General features: G+C 47.3%; 1 protein-coding gene across 5 annotated transcripts in view; it reads right to left on the minus strand.

Moving 5' to 3' along the window:
- Positions 1–13,458: 13,458 nt before the first annotated feature.
- Positions 13,459–26,821, minus strand: part of LOC146797969 (cytochrome P450 2B19-like) — a 500,784-nt gene continuing 487,421 nt past the window's right edge. For all 5 annotated transcript variants that reach the window (XM_085625186.1, XM_085625188.1, XM_085625187.1 and 2 more), the window contains one exon: positions 13,459–13,867. In XM_085625186.1, coding sequence (XP_085481312.1) covers positions 13,671–13,867 — 197 coding nt within the window. In that variant the 3' untranslated portion in view covers positions 13,459–13,670. The remainder of the gene's footprint in view (positions 13,868–26,821) is intronic.

Here is a 26,821-nt window from a genome sequence, read left to right on the forward strand (position 1 = left end):
AACCAGCCACCGCTTACGCTGGTGTAGCCAGGGCCTCACGACTCCACTGTTTAAATAAGTTTATGATCGGAATTGTGTTATGTGGCTAGTGTGACAAGTACATAATTATGTGGAAAACCCCAAAGGTGCACAGTTGTATAATTCCAGTAGCTCTAGCTAACAATCATCGTACATAAAACACACAAAAATGTGGTTCCGTTGGATCGATAGGTATATATTTCAAAGATTAATTGGAGATTATGCAGTGGTCCTCACGAGTAAATAATTTACATTGAGACAATTTATTCAAACACACACACATAGAGCGAGTTCAAAAACTCCATGGATGGAGTGTATATTGTCTTGGAACACCACTTTAAAAGTAAGGCTCCCAGTTTTTACTGATTGTTACAGATAAATACAGACAGAAAACTATTTATTTTCCTGTCTATATTTATTTTTAAATAAAGAAAAATACGGAAAATAGGCCTTCTTTGAATGATTTTTTTCTACTGTCAGTCACAAGTGCCAGGTCAGTAGGTTTACAGACTGAGAGGTAGGTGAGATGAAAAAAGACAATAGATTTTCTAATTAAGCTTAATTAAGTGTAGATCTACAGTTATTCATTCTATTCTACAATGCAAGTGTTGTCAGATAACGCTATTGCACTGTATACTGCTGAAACCTTTTGGACATTCAAATGCGGATATACATTTATCAGTTAAATAAATGTGGAAAAATACACATTGCAGCTTCATTTATGCAGAAAACACAAAATAAAAATGGATAAATACAGAAAAAATGATCAAAAAATAAATATGGATAAATACAAACGGAAATGTTGAAAAAATAAATACCATAACACCCGGAGCCCTATTTATAAGCAATACTTCTCAAGGAAGGCGTTCATTGCATAGTGATAATAGGTGCAGTGCTCGTGCAATGTGAACAGAAGCATTACAAAAACATAATAAAAAGATTCCTTTTGTCAATCGTTTTTGGTGCAGCCTGGCTACACAATGCACAACTTTGCTTCAGTTGAGAAGGTACAGGGATCCAATTGCTATTGTCCCACTTTAGTCATGTAGTGCAGGGGCAATAATGTGGATCATCAATAGTTTGACCCTTATATTTAAGTGTTGCATTCAGACATTTAATAGGATCTTCTTCAGAACAGAAGAAGTAAGGAGACACTCAGCACCTTGTAAGTGTAAAAAGTTGCGTAGTCGGGGCAGTAGTCAATTAAGGGCTCTGTAAGGTTGCCTCCCGATCCTCATAGGGCTCCATAAGGTCGCCTCCAACTACTTAAACTGTAGATGCAAAGATCACTTAGAAATCTTTCTATGTCGAAATACCTGTTTCTCTACTGCATCTGACTCCATACTAAAAGCCCAGCTTCTGAAGAACAAAGGATAAACCTGTTTTTTATATAACATTCATTGAAGGCACAAGCATTCAAGTACATTACCATATTTTTGCATCTTATTTTGAGTTGGAATTTAAAACAGAAAAATCTCCCTGTAAGAACCTCTATGGCCTGTCCAGGAAAGAAATGCTCCTCTGCCCCATGAGTGGAGGTAAGGGGTCTGTCTTATTTTGGTAGGCTCCAGTCCATTGTCCCCACCTGACTTCAGAAAGCCCATATATATACATGGAAGTCTGCAATCCCACTAGAACAACCGTCTCTAATTTCCTTACTACAGTTGAGTTGCGACAACTCTAGTCACCTGTAGTAAGAAAATGATGAAGCTGCTCAACTGTAATAGGTTATTATATTTGAGTTATGATGTAATAATGACCAGCAGCCAAGGTGAGAGGAAGCATAATTAGAGCTACAGTTTAAACAACAAAACAAGACCTGGCTTCTCATTCGTATGCTCTGTTTTCTTGTAAAATGAAAAGGGATCAGATGAAAGGGAAGATTTATGACAATATTTATATGTTCTGCACATAGTTAATTACACACTCTCTTTGTGCTACAGCCCTTTGTATTCTGATTTTCCAGAAACTGATCCTAATATGCTTTTTCATCAACTTACTGTTTCTTTGGGGAGGTTAAATTCACACTAGAGATTACACTTTCACTGTTCATGTCTGCAAACATACTATCTATATCATATGAATACGTAAGACACCAAGGCCTAGATTTATCATAATTTCAAGTAGCGCAGCGCTGAAAGCCACCTTGCCACGCTGTGTGAAAGGGCAGAAATGCACAATTTTTAACATTATATGGTGCATTCCTGTCCTTTTCTTGCACTGGCGCACTTTTGACTGTCTAGCGCCAACCCAGGCCCCCTTGCGTCATGATGCAAGGGTGCCTGCATTGCAGGCAGGATTGTTTTTGTCCAGGAAAGGACACTTTCCTGCACAAAAACAACGCTCAGAGGCATTTTCCTCTTTTTATGTGTGCTGCAGAAAGAGGAAACAATTTGAAGAAATATAAATATTTCTCCTCGTTACGCCTCCCCTGGGGAGGTGTAGCATTTTGATAATGGTAAATAATGGTAAATCTGGGGATGTGCCAAAATCCATGGGTGGATGTGTGGGAACACCCACGCTCCACCCATGGAAGGCCTCTCTGGGGCAGAGTAATGCAAGGCAGTGATTTTTGCGTTGCCTTGCATTACTCCAGATTTATTAAGTCATTCAGGGGCCATGCAAGGTGGCCTTGCGTAGCTTGATAAGTCTGACTTTAGTGAAGCGTCACCCTTGTGCCCCCTTGTGAGGCACAAGCGTGATGCAACACTATGATAAATTTGACCCTAAAGTTTAAGAGGTCTGTGGGAAGAGTGAAACTGTGGACATGTATTATAAGGAACAAAATACTCTGATGTACTTTAAAAGGATATTGCAAGTCACCTTGGAATACCATGACGTATAAAGAAATTCAGAAATTAGTCTTGATCCTCTAAATGGCAATAGCACTGCTCTGTGGCTTGCAATATATTTAAAATGTACTGCAGGGGGACTTCCTTGGGGCTTCTCAGCCTTTTTGTTTCGTAGGCTGTAGATTGTTCAAACTGCAACTGCTCAGTTGATTTTGAACTTACCAGGCATGCAGTCTGTATGCCATCCCCTTCTGCTCTCACATTGTCTTTCGGTTTCTAAAATATGTATTTTCAAGGCCCTGTGTTTTGTTTACAGAGACTTATGAAACAAAAGGACTGAGCCTTTCGTGCTTCTTCAGTCACTCTTTTACAGATTATAATAATAAAATAAATGCTGAATTGGAAGCCGTTCATGGTCTTTTAGAGCAGGCAAAATTATCTGCTCTTCTGCTATATATCTTTCTTTTAGGAAAACTTTGAAAGTCTATCTGTTTAGACTGTAATTAGCTCTTGTTGTTTTGTTCTTCCAGTGCCAGGACCCCCTTGGGGTAGCAGAAGCACTTTAAAAGTCCAATTCATTAATTGATTCATCGATAGTGTAATAGTCATTATGTAAAAGGTATTTAGTATGGTGATCCCACAGAAGAAACATGCTTGTTGCTAGAGCAGGTCAATTTAGGCTCCACCCTTATACGTCATGATTATGCAATTATACACTCTTAACGAACAAGTTACTTACCTTCAGTAACGATGTATCTGTAGTTATAGATTCCTTACCTTAGAATTACCCCCAGGCATTGAACTGGATCCGGGTAATTTTTCTCTTGGCAGTATCCCTACACGTCGGTAGGTGGCGTTGGGTCGACTCTGCATCCATCATCGGCATCGTGGTCGGCGGGATGACATTAAAGTGTCTACTTAGAAGCCGCCCCTGTGCGCTGGCATCAGTTCTGACACGACTTTCCACGCCAGAAGCGCAGAGCCATGCAATACACTGACCGCTGGTGCACATAACTAGGGCCCTGGAAGAGAGTCCCTATCCCTAAAAGCCAGTTCGCAGAATGGGGAGGATGGGTGGGGCGGTAAGGAATCTATAACTAATGTATTTCTCTTACAGATACATTGTTAACGAAGGTAAGTAAGTTGTTCATCTGAAAGAGACCATTAATTATAGACTTCTTACCTTAGAATAGATACCCCAGCAATGCCAACCCCGGAGGTGGGTCTGCGAACTAAGTTCACACCAGAAAGTCCTGCAGAACAGAACGGCCAAAAAATACGTCTCTCCGGACTTTGCTATCCAGGCAATAATGTTTGGTAAGTGTGTCCAAGGATGCCCACGTAGCTGCCTGGCAGATGTCAATGAATGAATGAATGAATGAAATCAAATTTGTACCGCGCTACTAAGCCCAATGGGCGTCAAGGCGCCTAACCAAAAGCTAGCTAAATAAAAAAGGAAAGAACTTACTGATAGGCTTTAGAAAAGCACCAGGTTTTAAGGGCTTTTTTGAAAAGTGCCAGAGAAGGTTGGGACTTAATCTCCAAAGGGAGAGTATTCCATAATAGCGGAGCAGCGATGGAAAAAGCTCTGCTGCCCCATCTAACCTTCTTGGAGCGAGGGACTACCAACAAATTAGAGTCTGAGGAGCGAAGACGCCTACTGGGAACATAGCGGGTTAACAAAGACCCTAAAGCATCTGAGGAGCCATCCAGAAGAGCTCTATAGGTAAGACAGAGGAGTTTAAATGAAATCCTATAGTAGATAGGAAGCCAATGCAGGCTCTTCCTAGCCATTGTAGCAGAAGATGCGTTTGGAAGTGCCAAAACAAATCTGGCCGCCGCATTCTGCACAATCTGAAGGCGCTGAACAAGGTACTTATTGGTCTCCGCATACAGTGCGTTACAGTAGTCTAACCTGGAGCCTACCAGGGCAATCACGGTCTGCTTACGCGCCTGAGGGGACAAATAATGAAGGATTCTTTTAAGAATCTTAATAACTCCCCAACATGTGGCCACCGTTCTGTTGACCTGAAGATTCATGGACAGCGAGGTGTCGAATATGACGCCGAGGTTCCTGGCCGATTGGGAGGGAGTGGGACAGGTTCCTAAAGATGAAGGCCACCCCTCACTAGACCAAATATCCTGGTCCTTACCAAAAACCATGACTTCAGTTTTATCGCCATTCAGTTTTAAGGAGTTCAAGATCATCCACTCCGCCACCATCTGCATGCATGATCTAAAGCCAAGCGCGGATGTACTCACAGAGTGGGCCAAGGACACCATGATTTGCGTGTCATCAGCGTAAGACACCACCTCCATCCCCTGCGATCTTACTAGTCTAGCAAGGGGGGCCACATAGATGTTAAATAGAGTCGGACTTAAGGCCGACCCCTGGGGCACCCCACATTGCAAAGATTTGGCAGGGGAGAGGTACTCACCAAGCATGACTCTTTGTTCTCTAAGATGTAAAAAAGAGTCAAGAAGACTCAAGGCCGGCCCTGCCACCCCTGCCTCGGCCAAACAAGATATTAAAATGGAGGGAGATAAGGTGTCGAACGCTGCAGTAAGGTCCAATAAGTCCAAAACAGTTGTCTGCCCAAGATCTACCTTACGGCGAATGTTATCGACCACCATGGTGAGGGCAGATTCTGTACTGTGAGATTTCCTGAAGCCATGCTGAGAACTGTCCAGGAACTCAGAAGCATCTAGGAAAGTGGATAAATGAACGTTCAGATAAGATTCAAGCATCTTAGCTGGGGCAGGTAACAGGGATATAGGTCTAAAGTTTTTAAGTGATCCAGGATCAACGGAAGGCTTTTTAAGAAGGGGCTTCACTATAGCCTTTTTCCAGGCCAAGGGAAAAGTACCCTGGGCCATGGCCCCGTTCATAACTTCCAACAACGGAGGCAAGAGAATGACCCTGCAATCCTTTAGAACTTTCAAAGGACAGGGATCAAGAGGGGAGGCAGACTTAGTCCTGTCTAACAGGAGATTGAGCCCCTCCAGGGAGAGCGGCGGAAAATGAGTGAGCGTCTTAGTTGGATCTCCCGTCCCAGATTCTGAGATCTTAATATCAAAAGAAGAGTGATTGCCTAGCGTACTCCTCTGAGTTTCTAAGGCAAGATGAATGTCTGCAATTTTCTTATAAAAGAACTCCGAGATGTTATTGCACAGCTCCTGTGAGCCAACAACAGGATCGGGTAACTGAAGGGAGCAGAGAGAGAGTCCACAATCTTAAACAACTCTTTAGATGAAGTAAGAGAGGTCGTAAGATTCGAGAAGAACTCCTGCTTCTCTTTAATCACTCTAGCTTTGTACTCCCGTAACAGCCGTTTGTGCTCCTCTCTGTCGGAGGTATCCCACGACTTGCGCCATCTTCTCTCCTTCCTTCTACAGGTTTGTCTTAGGAGCCTTAAAGGCTCTGTAAACCAAGGCGCAGAGGGATTCCGCCGAGCCACATATCGCAGAGAGGCGGGGGCTAGCTCATCAACCGCTATAGTGATGGAATTAGCAAGGTCTTGAGCCGCCTCACCCGCATCTTGCGCAGACGAAAACTCAGTACCTCTTATAAAAGGAGCAAGGGCTTCATTAGTAATATTCCTGAAGTTTCTTTTAGGACCTCTATTGGTCTAGCGGAACTCCATGTCCCAAAGCAGTAGAGGCTGCCGTTGCCCTGGTAGATTGAGCGTGCAGTCCCACTGGAGGCTCCTTTTTCACCAATGAATAGCAGATTTTAATGCATCGGATAACCCATTTAGAGATGGCGTGGTTTTGTACGGCCCGACCTTTCTTGGCGCCCACATAACCCACGAAGAGCTGATCATCCACCCAGAAATCTTTAGTGCGGTCAAGGTAGAATGACAGCGGATGCCTTGCGTCCAAACGGTTGAGTCTCTCCTCCTCTTTGGAAGGCTGCGGAGGCGGGAAGATGGTGGTGATGGTCTGACCTATGTGGAAAGAGGTAACGACTTTGGGTAGTAAAGAGGGCCTAGTGTGACGGACCACTTCGTCCGGATGGACTGCAAGAAAAGGAGGCTTTGAGGATAGAGCCTGAAGTTCACTCACCCTTCGAGCAGAAGTGATGGTGTGCAGGAAGGCAGTTTTCAAAGTAAGAAGTCGAAGAGGATAGTTATGTAGTGGCTCGAAGGGAGCACACATAAAAGTAAGGACAAGATTCATGTCCCTTTGGGCATTACGAAAGGAGAAGGAGGAAAGAGATGAGTAATGCCCTTTAGAAATCTAATTACAATAGGAGACTTGAAAAGAGAAGGCTGCTCAGGAAGGTGAAGAAATGCAGATATAGCCGACATATAGCCTTTAAGAGTGCCCAAGGCAGAGCCCTGCTAGTTTAAAGAAAAGATAAACAAGAGTACCTCAGAAAGAGGGGCAGAGAGGGGATCCACAGCCTTTTATGTGCACCATGCCACAAACTTGTTCCATCTACAGGCTTATACCGGTTTAGTGGCGGGACGCCTGGCTACAAAGATGACATTACAGACTTCAGGAGGAAGGTCAAAAGCTGTCAACTGTCACCGCTCAATCTCCACGCGAGGAGGTGGAGGCTGGACAGGTTTGGGTGAAGAACCGTCCCCTGCGACAGAAGATACTCCCGAAGAGGCAGTCTGATTGGAGGATCGATGGCCATGCTCAAGAGCTCGTGGGTACCAGACTCTTCGTGCCCAGTCGGAAGCCACAGGAATGACTTGGGCCTGGTCGCGCTTGATCTTCTTCAGTACTCTGGGCAGAAGTGGTACAGGCAGAAAGGCATACAGGAGGCCGCAATTCCACTTGCAACGAAAAGCGTCACAGAGCGAGTGCCGCCTTGGAAATTCCAACACGCAGAACTGCCGACACAGCGCGTTCTCTTTGGTGGCAAACAGATCTAACCAAGACTCTCCCCACTGCTGAAAGAGACCCTACACCACCTCTGAGTGAAGACGCCATTCGTGATCCATCATGCACCGACAGCTGAGTTCATCTGCCCTCGCGTTCAGAGAACTTGCCAGGTGCCCAAAGGCGAAGAGCCTCTTGACATAGGGTCCATGACCCTACCCCGCTCTGTTTGCTGCAGTACCACATGGCGGTAGTGTTGTCTGTTAACACCTGCACTACTCTTCCTTTGACAGAAGGAAGGAATGCCTTCAGTGCAAGACGGATCGCTCGGAGCTCCAAAAGGTTGATGTGGAGACCACACTCTGCCGGAGACCAGAGACCTCTGATCTCCGCCTCTCCCAGGTGACCGCCCCATCCCAGGAGTGACGCATCTGTCACTACTGTCAACTCTGGTTGGGGAAGGGAGAGGGATCTGCCGCTGACCCAATCTTCGTTCTTGAGCCACCACTGCAATTGACGCGCAGTCCCCTCCGAGATCTGGACCACGTCAGAAAAATTGCCCTGATGATGAACTTCAGGTCCCACTGCAGAGCCAGCATATGCCACCTGGCATGATCCACCAGCAGGATGCAGGAGGACATGAGGCACAGCAGCCTCTGAGTCAATCTGACCGAAATCCGGGATAGAGGCTGAAAGATCAGTATCATAACCGAATATCTCGGACTCGCTGCTTGGGAGGATAAGTCCGAAACTGTGCTGTAGCCAGAACTGCTCCGATGAAAAGGAGCTTCTGCGAGGGAGTCAGGTGTGACTTCGGCACGTTGATAGTGAACCCCAGTGAGTGCAGGAGGTCCGCCGTAGTCTGGAGGTGGGAGACGACAGCCTGGGGTGTGCATGCCTTCAACAGCCAGTCGTTGAGATAGGGGAAGACTGGAACCCCTGATCTGTGCAGATGAGCTGTGACCACCGCCATCACTTTCGTGAACACCCGAGGGGCACTGGTAAGGTCAAAGGGGAGCAAGGTAAACAGAAAATGCTTGTGGCCTACTGTGAACCGTAGATAACGCCTGTGGGCGGGCAAGACGGGGATATGGAAACATGCGTCCTGCATGTCCAACGCTACCATCCAGTCTCGGGGTCAAGGGCAGACAGGACCTGAGCCAATGTGAGCATCTTGAACTTCTCATTCTGGAGGAATCGGTTGATGGTTCTGAGGTCTAAGATAGGATGCAGGCCTTTGTCCATCTTGGATACCAGAAAGTAGTGGGATTAGCAACCACAACCTACTTCTGGCACAGGGAGCTTTTCAATAGCTCCCTTGGCCAAGAGAGTTGCAACTTCCTGATGGAGAAGGGCCAAGTAATCCCTCGACATGCGATGGAAGGATGGTGGCATGGAGGGAGGGGTAGTCTTGAAGGGGAGGGAGTAGCCCCTTCAGATTATCTGCAAAACCCCCCTGTCCAACGTGATGTGGGGGAGTGATGGCGAATCCTGTCGCCCACTGGCCTCTGGAGGCCCTGAAAGGTCGACTAGGAGGGTTTTGAGGCTGCTGAAGGGGTGTTATGGGTGGACTGGCCCACCCGCTGGCCTCCAGACCCGCGTTGCTGGATCCCATGTCCGTGGCCACGCCCAGGCTGGGCAGCCTGCGTGATCCTGTGGCTAGCCTGGGTCGAACGTGGTGGGGCACCCCTTCCATAGCCAGGAAAGGGGAGAAAGGCAGACTGCGTGGGGCGAGACGTTTCAGTGAAGCCCAAGGATCTGGCCGTAGCCCTAGAATCCTTGAAGCGCTCGAGCGCCGAGTCTGCCTTGTCACCGAAAAGGCAACTGCCATCAAAAGGCATGTCCAGTAAGGTGGATTAGACATGACCCAGACAAACCAGACGTCCTCAACCAGGCGTAGCGCCTTAGGGCTACTTACGTTGAAACCGTTCTGCCCAGTGAATCGGCGGTATCCAGCCCACATCGGATGGTGAATTTAGCTGCGTCTTGACCCTCTGCCACTGTGTGGGTGAGAACGGCCCGGGCCTCCTCCGGGCACTGTGGCAGCACTTGTGTAACCATGTCCCACACTGTATGGGTATAACGGCCCAAGAGGCATGCAGTATTCAGCGACCGCAATGTTAAGCTGGTAAGAAAACATCTTCTTCCCAAGGGGGTCCAGCTTCTTGGATTCCCTATCTGGGGGAGCAGTAGGGAATGCGCCCTTGGAGGACGAGGCTTGGATCACCAAGCTCTCGGGGTCGGTGTTGGGAGAGGAAAAGTGGGTCGCACGGGGCAGGCCAGTGGCGTCAAACAATCATCCAGTCCACTGGAGCCCCTGTGCTGGCCTTGGACCAAGTGCCCAGAAGGATGTCGGTGAAGGCTTCATTGAAAGGCAGCTGGGGCTCTGAAGAGGCCACTGCCGGTTGAAGCATCTCCGTCAGGAGGTTAGTCCTGACTGCCACCATAGGAAGCTCCAGGCCCAAGGCTTCAGCCGCCCTACGCTACACCACTGCATATGAGGCTCCCTCCTCCGTAGCCACGGTGGAGGGAGAGCATGCCAAGTTCTGGGGAGGTATACAGACCAATGGCGTCACCCAGGTCCTCTCACCAGTCCTCTGCACCCTCCTCTGGTTGCCATTCAGGCCTGTAGGGAACACGACAAATGAACAGAGGCACAAACGTACCTTCCGGTGTCAGTTCCGACGCCGAGTGACATCGGTCTGGCACTGTGTCCAAGTCGGGGGTGTGACTGGGGTCGGCGCAAGTCCGGAGCAAGACCGGCGCCGGGGGGGTTGTCACCGGGATCGGCGCCGGGGAAGGTAACATGAGGTTGACTGGTGTCCATCCGGATTCAGACCTGGGTCCATGGGGGCCCGCCGGGGCCGGAGTCGCCGGCATCGAAGGCCCAGGGTCCCCAGCTGAGTCTGCGGGGCCTGAAGGCGCGCTAGCGGAATTGGGCTGTCCAAAGATGCTATGAAGTGCTTTGTAGAAAGCTCCAAGCAGGGCAGGGGTCGCTCCAGCACCGGGAAATGGAGGGTAGCTCGGAGCCGTCCCAGGGGCAGACTCCGAAGGTGGAGCTGGAGAGCGACAACACTACGGGTCCCGCATCGCATCGGCCAACGGACGGGAAGAAGCCGCAGAGCGACACAGCTTCTTCACCTTCTTCTTGTGCTTTGACTTACCCGAAGACCTCGAAGACTTTGATGACGAATGGTGGTGATGGCTCTGCGACTGCGACCTCCCTCTTGAACAGGACCGCGAACGGCACAGAGAAAGACTGCTGGGCATCCAAGCGCTTTCGGGACCGCTCCCGCAAAGACTTTGGATTCATGGCCCGACAGACGGAGCCAAACTCTGGGTCATGGTCACGCTCCAGGAACCCGAGGCACACAAGGCGGGGGTCTGTAACCGACATCAGGCGGTTAAGGCCATGTACGGCTTGAATCTGATCCGACAATGTGACATCCCTCGTTCATCAGGAGTCGAAAGACTCAAAAAGATGTCGAACAAAAAATTGTTGAGAAAAAGTTAGTCAAAAAATGTCTAAGGGGCAAGCTCTCTCTGGATCCTCGCACTGGCGCGGAAAAAGAAAGAACTGACATCAGCGTGCAGGGGCAGCATCTAAGTAGACACCGCGCCGCCATCCCGGCGACCACGATGCCGACGACAGACGCGGATTCAACCAACGCCACCTACCGACGCTCAGCGGTGCTGCTAAGAGAAAAATTCTCCAGATCCAGTCCGACACCTTGGGGAATTCTAAGGTAAGGAATCCATAACTAATGGTCTTTTTCAGATTGACATTTTATTCACTGTGTGCCTTAACTTCATTAACGTGTTTGAAACATTTAAATGTATTAATGGACTTAAACCATTGAAGGGATTTGAGATTTATACACGTATACACTAATGCTTAGTTAAAACATATACTGGCACATGCATCAACGTAGGCTTTTGCTATTCCTTAATTGCGATTATTAAGGAATCGCAATTAAGGAATTGCAAAAGCCTATGTATGTAGGAATCGCTATAAAAATAGCGATTCCTACACATTCCTTAATTGCGACTCGCAAATTGCGAGTTGCAATTAAGGAATGCCGTCCCATTCATTCCTATGGGCCTCCAGGCCCATAGGAATGATTTGGAGATTGCATGAGCAATTTGCGAGTACCACTAGCAAGGGTGTCAAAATGACACCCTTTTGCACCCCTGAAATTGATCTGTGCACATATGTTGCACACACACATGCCCTAAGGGCATGTGTGTGCGCAACATGAAACATGCGCAACATAAAACAAAAGTGCATTTTTCAAAGTTTTTGCAAATTACCACGAAGTTCAACTTCATGGTAATTTGCTCCCCCTATTAGCAAAATCACAATTTTTTTTACTTTAATGCATTGCATTTAAGGAATCTCAATTTGGGATTCCTTAAATGCAATCGCAATTTAAGTAATCGCAATTTAGAGATTCCTTAAATTGCGATTTTTGCATTTGGGATGATGCATCCCAAATGCAAAAATACCGGTCACAAAGGGGCAGATTCTGAGAATCTGCCCGTTTGCGACCGGTTTTTCCTTTGATGCATGTGCCTGATAATCTTTTATTCACGTTTTACACTTATTATTGACATTATACGTGTGGATGTATAATCATGCATTCAAGTTCATATTTAATGATCAACTAATTTAGCCTGACTACTGGCCTCAATTAAAATGCATTTTGCCTTGCCAGTATATTTTCTCTTTCTTTGCAGGTGAATTATCATGATTCTTGTTAGTTAGAAAATGGCTCATTGTTTGTATTAGACTGCTGATAGTGAGGCCTGAAGGGAAGAACTCAGCAGTGAATGTGTAGAATTAATGGTCGAAAGAGGCCTTCTGTTCATCATGTACCACGACGGAGAGATGTTCAAGGGTGAGAACACAGTCCAAGTTTCGATGCGATGGGAAACTGAAGGGATGTTGCAGAGGCTCTCTCGAGTAACGATTAGGTTGGTTCCTGGGGCTGCGAAGGGAAATAAGGACGTTTTTGAATCTCCTGTTACTTTTAATTGATGTTCTCACAGTTGGAATGGAGAGATTCCCTTTAGACTTCAGGAGGTACAGACCTCTCTGCTTGCCTTGCAAGTGTGAAATTTTATGCTAAATACTTATTTCTTTTTACCAAGACTTTTACTGAAGTTTGATCATGCTGACACCTTTTATGCTCCCTAAATAGAGAACCTTGGTAGATGATCCTATATTTGACTTGAGTTTAGAAAAGAGAAGGATATTTTTTTATGGAACACCTGTTTTCCTTGATGTATTTCTTTATTGTTGTGGCTGTCACAATTCTGTATCTCATTTTATTGTGACTCAATTATATAGCTGTACCTACTGAACTTATTCTTGGCTTGCTTATATACTGGATTGATTGTTAATCCAAAATAAAACTTTTTAACCACATTTGGCAATTCTTGGTCCTTACTGTGGAGTCACATTGGCTTCACATGTTAGACATACATTGTTGATGTCTTCTCCCTTACAGTGCTTCATGTCAACCAACAAAGGTCCATACAACCAATGAGGAGAACTCTTTGACAGCTTTACTAAGACATTTTGTTAAGTACCAGAGCCATGTCATCGCTAATGCTGCAACACAGGTTACCAGGAGGCCTAATAATGGTATGTAGTTGTCAGGTTACTTTAGGTTATGGTACAGGTCTTAAGTCTGAAACAACAGACAAGGGTGGTACCAGGGGAGAAGGTCATTCCATGCACTAAAATTGCACTCACTCATGCAGGGAGAGGAGAAACATATTCTGAATATAGATGAAAAGAAACGCAATGGTATTCAAGTTTAGATTTGTTTTAATTATTACAACTCTGTAATTTATTCAAAATTTAAAATGAATACTATTCAAAGTCTGATTCACCATGGATTAGAAACCTAACATAGCACCTCACATAATGAGCATTTGGTTTATGCTATTTATACTATTATTTACAGGCTTGATCTTCATTGATTCCTTTAGTTGTTCTCTCTTTTCCATTTTCCTGCGTTTTCAGACCTGTGTGATCTGTTTTTGAACAGCACGCAGTTCGAAGGACAGGCCTGTGCGACGAAATGCTCTCCTCAGTACAGCAAGATCGAGGCTGGCGGGATCAGCGACTGAATGGAAGGTGAACTTCTGCAGGAGGGCGGTGAGGAAGAGGAAGATCTCCATGCGGGCCAGTCCCTCCCCTGGACACAGCCTCTTCCCTAGTGAGAGGGACAAAGCAGAGAGCAAGATAGATTGACACGTACTGCTGAACAAGACACAACCTAGATCTGCTGATAGATTCAACAACCACTGGCAACGTGAATAGGTTTGACTTATGAATGAATGCACCTTGCGTGTCATTGATAGACTTAGGCACTCAGTAAGTGGTCATACGTGCACTCTGTCATGCATCTTTACACTAACACATTCATCATCAATCTACTGACACATTTTTGCATTCACCAAATGACAAAATAGGATAAATTAAATGAACGAATGAATTCAATAAGAAAAAGCATGCTGTTATGGCAGACATATACTTGCAATAACAAAACTAAACATAACCGAGGCTGTCCGTCTTGCAAAAGTATTGTGAATAGTTTATCGTTGTTTTAAATCTCAAGCATGTCCACCGCATTTACAACCGATGTTTTGACCATCTTGGAATGGGAAAACAATGATATATTATGGACAACTACATTCCTTAATGGTCTCCTGGTGTAGAGATTCGGCCACAGAGAATGAGCAGCAAGCAAGCGACCCATTAACACTGCCTGGAGAGTTGGTGTGTCCTCTTAAGACACAATAAAATAAAAAGAAGAGAATCAAAATATTTAAAGGGGAACTATAAAACTAGAAATGTATAAACTAAAGGACTGGCAAACCAGCTCTGACAATGAAGAGTCCTCATTTTCAGGTGGAGGTACATAAAAGATCAAAAATGCTGTCATTTCCAAGGCAAAATAGCCAATGACTGGTGAGGACTAAACTATTACCTCATGCAGTTTTTTGTCATAAATGGAAGCAGAGTGTAAATGACAGACAGGTCAATGGCCGAACAGAGTAGGCGCAAAAATGCTCTGTGTAACTATCTGGTTAAATATTTATATAAATGCATGTCTGTATTATCAAATTAATTTTTTATTATTACATCATCTTGGCAGACAGCTAAGAAGCGGTTGTAGGAAAAATTATTATAGTGCAAATATTCTCCCACCTAGTGTTTCCCAACATGCCAATCTGTATATTTTGATGCAGAGAAATTAGAACCCACCTTTAAATGCCTGTTGAGTTTAACATTTACATTTCACAATCAATATGTCAGGTCTAATGCATTTATTATAACCTTTCTTAATAAACAGATCAGACCTATAGCAACAGAAATCTTTTTCACAGTAAAACCAAACAGATCTGTAACTGTTATCGACTGCTTATCATCTGAGCCAAATGAGGCCTCCTGCAATATGCATACGCTTTCCTATAAGGAAACCATCAGACATTTGATCATAATATTACATAGTGTACAAAATTACTGTTGGCAAAGCAACATACTATCTCTCCTAAGAGGTCCTAACAAGAATTCTGACAGTACAGACTTTGTATACCCACTTTGTCAGAAGGGGTAACCAGCACCAAAGCCCTTGTCTACTATGATAGACTGTGAGATTCCATATTCCAAAATACCTATCTGTAGGCTTTAATACAGAGTAATAACAATCTACCCTGATATGTCTATTGGCTTTAACATATGCTTTCTACAGTCAACATGTCAGACCTACCACCTTTATCGTAACATTTCATTATAACCAATAAGACCAATACCAATCAGACCTATAACAGTTAGCATTGGCTTGTCACTACAACCGACTCACATCTACTGTGTTGGTTCATAAGTCTTCCCACAAGGGAACCATCAGTGATACCATACTAAGATTACAAATATGTTCAGAATACAGTTGTCAAAACAACATAAAGTCTCTACTAATAGAGCATAATAAGGATTATAGTAGTTCTAATCATCTATCCTCATGGTTTGTTCACGTAGGTCACCAACAACAGAGCCATTGCCTACAACAGTAATCTACGAGAGTCCATGTAACAAAATACCTGCCAATAGGCTTTAGCACAGTGTAATGAAAATCCACCCTTAAATGCCTATTGCCTTTAACACATGCTTTTCAGAATAAATAAGTATGGCCTACTTGCTTTGTCATGTCTTCTCATTATAAACAGATTGCACCCAAGGATTCTCACATAACTTTTCCCAGTGACCCGATAAAGGCTATAACATGTACCAGTGTTTTGACACTATACAACCCTAACAAGAATCATCACAGTAAAATTCTACTCTCAGGGTTTGCCAGAGTGGGTGACCAACACCAAAACCCTTGCCTACTTTGGCAATCTGTGATATTACATGAAATCAAATAGCTTGCACTGGCCTGTTACATTATGTGATAATTTACAGTCAGAGACTATTTGGATTTACCATATGCGTTTCACAATAAACAGGCCAGGCCTACTGGTTTTGTAGTAACTTTTTATAATAAACAGGCCAGAATAATGGCATTGGGAATTTCATTTCCCTGCACACCAATCAAGCCTAAAGCTGTTATCACTGGCTTGTCACCATAACCAACTCAGACCTACTGCACTGAGTGTAAGGCTTCCCGCAAGGCAACTATCAGGCATATAGTCATAAAATTGCACAAGTATAACAAATAACAGTTGGCAAAGCAAAATACTAGCTTTCCTAACAGGTCTTAACAAGGATTCCCATGTTGCAAATGTTCCATGCTTATGGTTGGCCAGAGGAAGGAGCCAACACCCAAATCCTTGCCTAGTAAGGTAATTTATAAGATTCTATATAAGAAACATAAATACTTACCTGTGGCCTTTAAGTCAGAGCAATAACAATCCATCCAAATGCTTGTTCAATTTAACATATGCTTTTCATAATATCTCAGACCTACTGCCATTATCACACTGTTTCATAATAAGCAGATCAGGCTTATTCCACGATCGTGGGCTTGCCACTATAACCAACTCAGTACTGCTGCATTGAATATAAACTTTGCCACAAGGTAAAACATGCAATACAAGCAGTCTTTTTTAGAAGAAGCACATACATTTGGCACAATCAAATAGTGCACTCAGGGAAAACAACAAGTGGGTGGAGCCTGTGCACCTCTCTATGTCGCACTCTGAAAGCTCTTTTTTGTTTATCACATAAGGTCCTTTGTCGACAGGCCCCCCCCGGCACGACCGCACTTCACTGACTCCATCGTAGACCTCATTGCACCCCAAGCTCTTGCATCCACCGACTACATCCTACTTGGAGAATTCAACTTCTACATAGACAACCTCAGTGATGAGAACACCCCCTCCCTACTAGAGAGGCTCACCAACATCGGACTCAAGCAGCTAGTCACCACACTGACCCACACAGCCAGACACACATTCTACCCCATTTTCTCCGCCCGCGGGAACACCAGCTACAGCCACACCACTAAACTCTCATGGACCGACCACCACTGCGTATATCTCACCTTCACCACGCCCACTACACACCACTGCCCTTATCGCCCCCCCAGGCGCAGCTGGGGCAAGGCCACCAAAGAACTTCTCATTGACTCCCTAAGCACAACCACTACGCCAACACCAAGTGCAGCACGCAACCTCTATGGATGGATCTCTGACTGCGCCGACACTCTGGCACCCCTCATGAAGGGACAGACCAGGCAAGCAACACTCCAAGAAAGCCAGCTGGTTCACTCCCACCCTCCATGAGTCAAGACGTACCTGCTGACGACTCGAGAAGAAATGGAGGAACAACAAAACCCTGGAAACCCACACAACCTTCAAATATGTTGTAAATGCCAAACAGCCTCCTCCTCAAAACCACAAAGAAAATGGTATTCCAAGACAGAATCAAAACCAACGCAGACAACAGCAAGGAACTCTTCACCATCTTCAAGGAGTTCGCCAGGCCCAACAGCGAGACCACAGATGTCCCACTCGCCCAAGACCTCTGCTACAAACTTGGTACCTTCTTCTACCATAAGATCAGGTAGATCTACGACAGCTTCTACGCCACAGACCATACCACTACACCCATCACCACCACACACAACCACGCCGCACCCCAACAGACCTGTGCTCTGGGACCCCTCATACCCCAACGGACCACACTCACAACCTTGCCAACATACTGGACTCATCGCTCACAAAGAACCGCCAAATCAATGCAGTTTCCACAGCCTGTTTCTACACACCCCGCCTGCTTCAAAAGACTTTCAGATGGATCCCCACAGAATCCAGAAACACTGTCACCCACACACTCGTCACCAGCAGACTCAAGTATGCCAATGCACTCTACGCCGGCATCACCCAGAAACAGCTCAAGAAACTACAGAACGTTCAAAACGCTGCTGCCAGAGAATCACAATCAAGCTCCTCACACATGCCTGCAAAGTTCCCCACAATATAGGGCCAGCATACCTGAACTACCATCTTGCATTCCACGTACCCATCAGACAACTCCGCTCTGCCCAACGCACCCTAGCCTCTATCACCAGGATCCACAAAACCAGAACAAGAGTAATTTCATTCTCTTACCTCGCCGCTAAGACCTGGAACTCCCTGCCCCTCCACCTCAGACAATCTGCGTTGCTGAACCCAATTCAGGAAGGACCTCAAGACCTGGTTCCTAGAATGATCCTCCACACCCAGAGGGACCAGCAGCCCCAACTCCCCCCAGCACCTTGAGACCCTCATGGGTGAGTAGTCGCACTTTATGAACCGTTGATTGATTGATTGGTTGAAGGTCAGGCCACAGTTGCATTGTCAAGGTAGAATTAAAATTCATGTAGATTAGTGTAGCCATGGGCTTTCAAACACAAAACTACACTCAAAATTCTAAAGTTACTAACTGCCATCCTCCCATCTGTGCTGCAGCCAGAGAAAAACACAATACATTTTCTAATTATCCTAGTCACTTTATATTAATTACAGTGTACTGTGTGTGTAGCTGGAAGTTCAATCTCAGGCATCTTGATAAATAAACAAAATGATCCCAGCTGAGTGGAGGGCGAGCAGTATTTTTGTGGAAGCACACAATTTCTTCCCAATCAAAACACATATCTGACTACCAACATGCCCCTCGTTGACAGCGCTTCCTAAAGCCCTTTTTTAGGTTGACTACATAATGTCTGCCACAGCTGTGCTGTCAGGCCAGACTTAAAAACAATGGAACATTTCCAAATAAAGATTAAGTACATTAGGAGCAACCAGTTTCAGTGCAAGAATATTTTTAGTCCAGGGAAAGACTGAGACTACTCGTTGCAATCTTGTGTCGTTATATTTGGCATAACAGACAGCTGCCTACAATGGGCATAAAAGAGCATCCGCACTCAGTGCAACCATAGCCTGGAGTCAAAAGAATGCAACCACAGATAAATGTGGTATACCCTGGAAGACATAAATAATGCAATCTGCAGTTCATAGCAAATTAAACATTTATTCGTACCTTGCACTAATTATGAAGAAACCAGAAGCAAGAACTGGGAAGTATTTGAAATGAAAACCACTTAAGTCACAACACTTCGTGGTGCACAAAAGAAGCGAATCTCAATTGGTGAACACTCTTAAACCACAGTAAAAGCTGCAGACTCTTGGAGGCATGTGACAGACAAATGAGTACACACCCATTCAGGACAAACCCCTCCTTTTAGAAAGGGAGTGTTTCTTTGGCTTAAAATGTTTTAACCGTAAAACTTTGTATCTACTTAGCTAACCTTAGGTAACCAGCTGAAGACTTATCTTGCAAAATAACACCTCCTCATGACATAAACTTCACCCTGCTGAACTCTGGGGATCTCCTCGTTTCCTTTAGACACTCTGGGCCATATTCTCAAGGAGCTATCGCCGAGTTAATGGCACTTTATCGCAGCCAAAGTTGCGATTAATTTATCACCCCATTCACAAGCTGGTGTCAACAGCCCATAACACCAGTTTACCCGCGATAGCAGCCGCTAAAAACATCACCACAGATGGCCCGGCAACTATCGCTAATGAAGTGTAGAGTAGGCGTTCCCATACAAAAAGCCGCGACAACACCACTCCTCAATGATCAGCCACATCTGCGAAAAGACCATGAAACATGCGATAATGCATGTTAGCAGCAGGAAACTAACACCTGCTCTGACCTGGTGTAAAGTCGGACGACAACCGGCAGCAGCCAAGGGAGCACAGCCCAAAGCCAAACATGAAGAACAACAGATATCCCCGAGCAACTGAACATGCAGCCCGGAGCCCCAATAGGGCAACAACACCCACCGCCACCACCCCCAGGACCACAAACCCCCCCTCCCCCCCCCCCGGAACCTCCCCCGGACCACCACAGAGGCAGCACGGACAAAGACAGCAGACCCACAGGAAACGCACCAGCCTCACAGACTTAACACCAGAGGATGTCATTGCCCACTACAGGCTCAAAGGGACAACCATCCTACGCATCCTGACCATCATCGCCCAACAGGCAAATGGCACCAACACAGCGGACAACCAACATCCCACCCCACACAAAGCTGCTGGCTGTGCTGCACCTGTTGGCCTCTGGTACCCCCCAACCAACACCCGCCAGAGTCGGAGCCAGAGTCGGAGGAGTCTCACAGCCAGCCGCATCCAAGCCCCTCACAGCTGTCCTGGATGCCATCATCAGCCTGGTACCCCAGTATCTATACGTCCACCACAATGCGCAGGATCCGCTGGAGACCAAGCAAGGACCATACGCCATAGCTGGATGCTAGTGGAGAGGTGTGGCTCACTGGTTAGAGGCGGCAGACCCGTAAGCAGCGAATCGGCCAGGGACCAGGGTTCAATTCCCGACGCGGCAGGGTCATGGACCAGGGTCAAAACGGACTCGATAATTCTCGCCTCGGTACCTACTCTAACCAGGAACACACTCGGCAACTCTGGGCATTAAGCTTGCCTCATCTCTACAACGGCCCCCCACAGACGCCGGGGATGCCTGGTTTCACCCTGGAGATACCCAGAAAGGGACCATCTCACAGGGATAGCCAGGACGGGTTCCCCAGCGGTCTATAGCGCCGGGACACTTCCGAGTAGCTGTGCGCTGAATAAATTAAAATAACATAACATAACAAACATAACATGCACACACGTGTTGGGGCAATCCACAGCACAAATGTCCTACTTGTGCCCCCTGGTGACACAGCACACAGTCACCGCAACAGAAAGCACACGTCTCACATCAATGTGCAGGCAACATCCAAACACCGTGGAATCTCCACCAATGTCGTCGCCAAATACCCAGCCAGTGTGCATGATTCCTTCATCCTCCGACAGTCCATCATCAACCAGCGCTTCCAGGATGGCACCAATGGGACTGCATTGCCCGTTGTCAAGTACCAATGGACACCCCACACACCTCAACTCCACAACCATGCAACTCACTACTCTGGCAATGAACACGTCACAAAATCACATACAACATGCAAAGCAACATGCCCATCCACCAGACACGACAGAACAACTTACAATGGTAACCTGGGCAAGCCGTGAACATGAGCCATCAACGGCATGGCACCTCAGCAACACAATAGAGGAATGTGGGGAGAGATGGGAACCAGGCATGTGTGAAGGAGGCAAGTGAACCATGATTGGGAAAGTACACAATGCCAAGAGTGGCGGCGATGTGCTGGAAAGTCCGCGGTATGCATAACACACCCATATCCATGGCGACATACACCGCTGCTGTATGGAGTGTAGTGGACAGTGGACGCAACCATGTCACCCCAGCCAGTGGGGGAGTTCACGGAAATGTTGCCTGTTACGTCCCCCCGTAAGTGTGAGCGGAGTGGGATGGCCCGGCGTAAGCAAGGCCAGCATAGGGGTGTGAATAAAAAGCACGTAGCCTTGGGCGTGGTCCTTTTCCGGAATGCCCAACGTCTCTGCCAGTGCGGCACCTCTCACTCCACCACGAGGCCAATGCCGTCCTCGTGAGCGGAGTTGCCTGCGATCCTGTAAACCTGCCGTACCCCAGCCCGCCGTACCCCAGCCTGCTGGACCCCGAACCCGTCAGGCCCACCCCTGCACAGCCAGGCCACACTGATCACCTGCTGACACCGGCGTGTGTCACAGAGGGCCCACCACGTGCAGGCGCAAATTCCAAGCCTGAGGCCCGCGACCATGGCAGCATCCTCCACGACACAGGCACGCTTTACTCCTTTCTCGTTGACGTACTCTACTGCTGCATCCAGCTTACACTACGGTCAAGTAGGTCACACATTTGGAACTGAGTCTTGATTACACGATGGCAGAGTACATATGTTCATTGCAGATTTTATATCATTGTACTCCCTTCGATGTGGTGCCACCAACTCTGTGTTTGGCATTCTTATGACACATGTCTGTTGTCCCCTGCAGACTACTGCCTTCGGCCTACACTACAGACAAGTAGGGCACATATTTGGAACTGAGTCTTGATGACACCATGGCAGTGAACATTATTTAAGGCAGAGTTTATGTCACTATACTCCCTTTGATGTGGTGCCACCAAGTCTGTGCATAGCATTACAACCACACGTGTCTGTGTTCCTACGTGGACTACTGCCCTAAGCCTACGCTGCGCACGAGTAGGTCACAGAATTGGAACTGAACATCGAATATTCAAAGGCAGAATACATATCATTGCACGCAAGGAGAGGCATAAGAGGATGACGTTTTGCAGTCCGGAGGGAATAGGATCATCGTTAGGGAGGTGATCGAACACTATCGACAACTGCCCTGGTGTCACTAACTCTGTGCACTGCGAGCCAATGACACATGGCTGTGCGCCACTGCTGACCGCTACCTCCGGCCTACACTGCAGTCCAGTAGGTCACAGAGTCTTGATTTAGCAATGGCGGAGTTCATATCAGTGTACCGGCATCATCGCAGACTGCAACCCACCCCAAACCCCGGTGCCACTAAGTCTGTTCCCCGACATTCATGGACACTCTCTGGTCGTACATTGGTGCAGTCTGAGTCTATGGACTAGGGGGTAGTTTTCATCCTCATGTGGCTGTCACTGAATTGGTGGTGGCAAGGAGGCTGTCGCCTTCCACTCCCCCATTTGCTGCTTCCGGATAACATCTGACCTCTGCATCATGCCCTGGAGGACACCTTCCACTGTTCCCCGCAACCCTCTGCCACATTCACCTCGGACATCAATGAGGACCCGCCCAGTACGCATGGCCCTACCTCAGTGCACCGCAAGTCACCGTCCCATGGCGGTGTGCTTGTGCCGACCGCTGTGCATCCGGGGCCACTAACTCTGTGCAGCTCACGTCAGGGACCCTGTCTGAATGAATATTGGATGACCTCTGTGACGGTGGTTCTGGGGTCATTGACGCCATGTGCTTGTGGCCCTGTGCTGTCCGCTGCCTCTGGGCTCAACTGCGGACCACCAGGGCTCACACATTAAATCGAGTCCTGACCGGGCCGGACATCGCATCAATGCAGGAGGCACACGCCACCATCGTAAGGGCCAACTCCATCCACCATCTGCCAGAGTCGAAACAGCCATACTGGCAGCTCAGACCTGTCGTGGATGCCATCATCTGCCTGACCCCCTGCTCAGCAATCCAGGTGCCACTGACTCAGTGCACCGCAACCCATGGACTGTTACTGATTGAGTTTTGTGCTGTGGAGAGGTTGTGCAGCAATGTCACCTCAGGCAGAGTGGGAGACCTGGGATGCTGATGAGGAAGTTGATGCAGGTGTAACACACCCCACTGCATCTGCATTAGGATTAACCCGAAGGGACACAATCCTAGCAGTTTCTTCACATGATCGCGCTCATCTCTAGTTCCCCAACCTCAGTGCACTGCAACTCATGGACACTTCTGTTTGAATGTTGGGTGACCGCTGTCCTTGCTCCGGCTCCCTCCATGTTGCTCAGCAGTTGACTCTGTTATGCAGGTGTTTTCTGTTTCCATTGCACTGGTGTCCACTGTTAAAGTTGTTGCCAGCACCAAGCACTCCCTGCGGGCTGGCTTATACTCACCCCACACACATCCAGCACAGGCGTCACTGTACATGTGGCCCTGCCAATAAAGGGGCCGGGCGCACGTGCCCCAAGCCAGTTCAACATGATATATGCGTGTGTCCCTGTGGTCTTGTTGTATGCATGAGGGCCCTGGGCCCTACGACATTACATTGTGCTGTGCACAGAGGACGCAGACATGTCACCGCAGGCAGCGGGTATGACCTTGGACATGTAGCTTTGTCGTCAGCCACTCAATACGTAAGAGGAGTGGACTGGGCCATCGTACGGAGGACCAGCGTTGGGTGTGAATGATGATTCTGTGGTTCTGGGCGTGGTTCATTGCAGGGCATGTGCACATGCATGTGTATCTGTTGCGGTGTGGGTCTCCTTTGTGGGGTGTATGTGTCCCTGATGAGACTTGCACACTCACGTATGTGATCTAGCTCGGCTTCCATGAGTTCTGAGCCCACCCGCACCTGTTCGGCCACCTCATTTTGGCATTCTGACATCTGGCATTGGAATGTGATGTGTGCCTCGGTGAAGTGTTGGGAGCCAGCCGTGGTGGCAGGTGCTTCCTGCTGTGTGGTCTGTGCAGGGGCTGGGGTCTTCTCTATGTGGCTTGGCTGCCCTGCTCCTGGGGGTGGGTTGCCTGAGAAGTCCATGAGCTGTTGTAGGGCGTCGGTGTCGGAGGTGTGGTGGTCGTCTCCGGCATCACTGATGGGTTGTCTGGTCTGACCTGCTGGAGATGTTTTTTGTCCCTCTGCAATGTGAAGGGGAGATCCATGTTGACATTGTGTTGACATTTATGTTTACGCATTGTTCTTGTTTACATGCAGACTGTGTGACAATGTACATTGTGACTGTTTGGGCGGTGCTGGCAATTTGAGAGTGGACATTGAGACTACATGATGGATGTGAGGTTGTACCTGTGCATATGCTTCTCACAGTTCCCTGCTCTGTCCAATGTGATTGGCCTGTTTCTGCGCATGAGTGGACCCAGTTGTGTCCACTGTTCTGCAGTGTCAGTGTTGCACTTTGTGCTACATTGTCATGGGATGTGCTGTGATTGCTATGTATGTGTGCTGCAGTGTGCCATGGGGATGAGGGACATGATCCTGGGTCAATGTGGGTGTGCAGTGTGCTATACTTGATTGTGCATGTGTGCCATTGTGCCCATCTCCCTCCGTCCCCCCAGTCCCTTGTCATTACTCACCCTGTTGTTGTTGTGTCAGGTCCTCTCGAGCTGTGTCCGTACTCCCACCTCCTTGCACTGTCTCCACACTGATGACTGGCCTCCATTTCCTCCTCCTCCTCCTGTGGCGCAGGACTCCCACCTCCTGTCACCGTTGCTGCCTTCCAGTTGGCAGCGGGTTTGTGCCTGGTTTAGGTTTTCAGGTCATGCCAGCACCTCTTGGCCTCATCCATTGTCCTCCTCGACACTCCTGCTGCATTCCAGGTAGTCTGATTGTGGGACAGTTGCTGGTAGTGTTCTGTCACCCCCGTGACGCTGGTCTTGTGTTGCTGCGGACTGCACCCTGTCTTCCTCTCCCTCTTCTCCCTTGCCTTCCCCGACCCCGTTGTACCTTGCTGGTGGTCTGTGGGGCTTGTGGGGTTTGCGTTGGCCTCTGCGCTCGGTCAGGGTGCATTCATGGTGCTGCGCACTTTTGATTGTTTCTGCTGTGTTTTACTTGTTCTGCTTTTATGGTGCATTTTCCCGCCAGACGCGTGGGATTTGCAGGCCTGTGGCTGGTTTTCGCAGCTTTTTGTATCGCGCTTGGCCTCATCGCAGCTTTTTTTGCATTTGTGTTTCGCAGTTTTGCGGTGTGGCATTGATTTTAACGCGGCCATTTGATACGTTATCTGGTGACTATCGCATGGTACCGCCGTGTTGTGAATACTTGGTTAACACTGCGTAAATTTCCCGCGATAGACTGCGATGTTGTAGGTTGCGTTGTTACTTTTGCGATGATTATCACATGTTCTTGAGAATATGCCCCTCTGTCTTCGTATCCTACCCCTGCCTGCCTCTCTCTTCTCTCCGAGCCAATTATCTGCATCTCTCTCAGTAGCCTACTGGGCACGATTCCCTTCTACACTGTCTCCTCTGCCCCACCTCTACTCTACCCTTCAGGATGTAGGACCAACACCGAATAGTTTACTTTTAATTTTAAAAGATCTCAGACGCCAGAATTCCAATGTGCATAAATGCTGTGTCCAAGTCAGTTTCTAAAAAAGTAAGTATCACATGTACGTCGCAACTCAGCTTTGGTTGTTATGACGACCATTGTACCATTTGCGTTGATAAAAGGGACATCAGGTTAAAGAGGAGAACAGCGGTGGAGAGAGGAAAGGTGTGCTGGGCAGAGGGGATGAAAAGATGACAGTGATGCAGAGAGGGATTGTGCGCTGGTCTGGAGAGAGAAGAGGGAATGGAAGGGTGCAGTTATGGAAAGGCAGCTCTGCTGCAAATTAACTGAGAGTCAAGAGTGAAAGACAGAGTGATGAAACCGGGGGAAGTGAAAGAGAAAAGGGACATGGGCGTGGAGGAGACAAAGCCTATGTTACAGGCACTTTTTGCTAAGTACAGGAAAGAGGGAGAGGACAAAGGGGTGGTGAGAAGGACAATGATTGATGGATACAGATGTAGGGGAGAGATAGGGAGAGAAAACAAATAAATTGCTGGAAGGAAGGGAAGGTGGGTTTGAGATACAGTGATGGAGAGATGGGTGATGTAGTGGGGAGCCACTGACTGAGACAGAGAGGGAAAGAAAACTGATGGAAAGAAGTGCGTAGAGAGAAGTCTTGCGGAAGGGACAGTGATGAAGAGAGGGGAAAGGGAAGACAGTGATAGAGAAAGAGTACGGCAGAGGTCAATTACGAGAGACAAAGCGCTAGATGATAAAATGTGTGAAAAACACAGATGGCAAAGAAAAAGTTATGATGTGAAAAGTATGGTAAAGAGCTCGATGAAGAGAGGGAGTAATATACCCATATTTGAGTAACATATGGCCAATAGGCAGAGTCATAGAGAGCATGGAAGATGGAATCTTAAAAAATAAGGAAAATGATGCAAGGAAGGAAAACAAGATAGGCAAGACAGATTTGCTAATTTGTGCACACA

Source organism: Triturus cristatus, chromosome 9 (assembly GCF_964204655.1).
Source record: "Triturus cristatus chromosome 9, aTriCri1.1, whole genome shotgun sequence".
Taxonomy (NCBI): domain Eukaryota; kingdom Metazoa; phylum Chordata; class Amphibia; order Caudata; family Salamandridae; genus Triturus; species Triturus cristatus.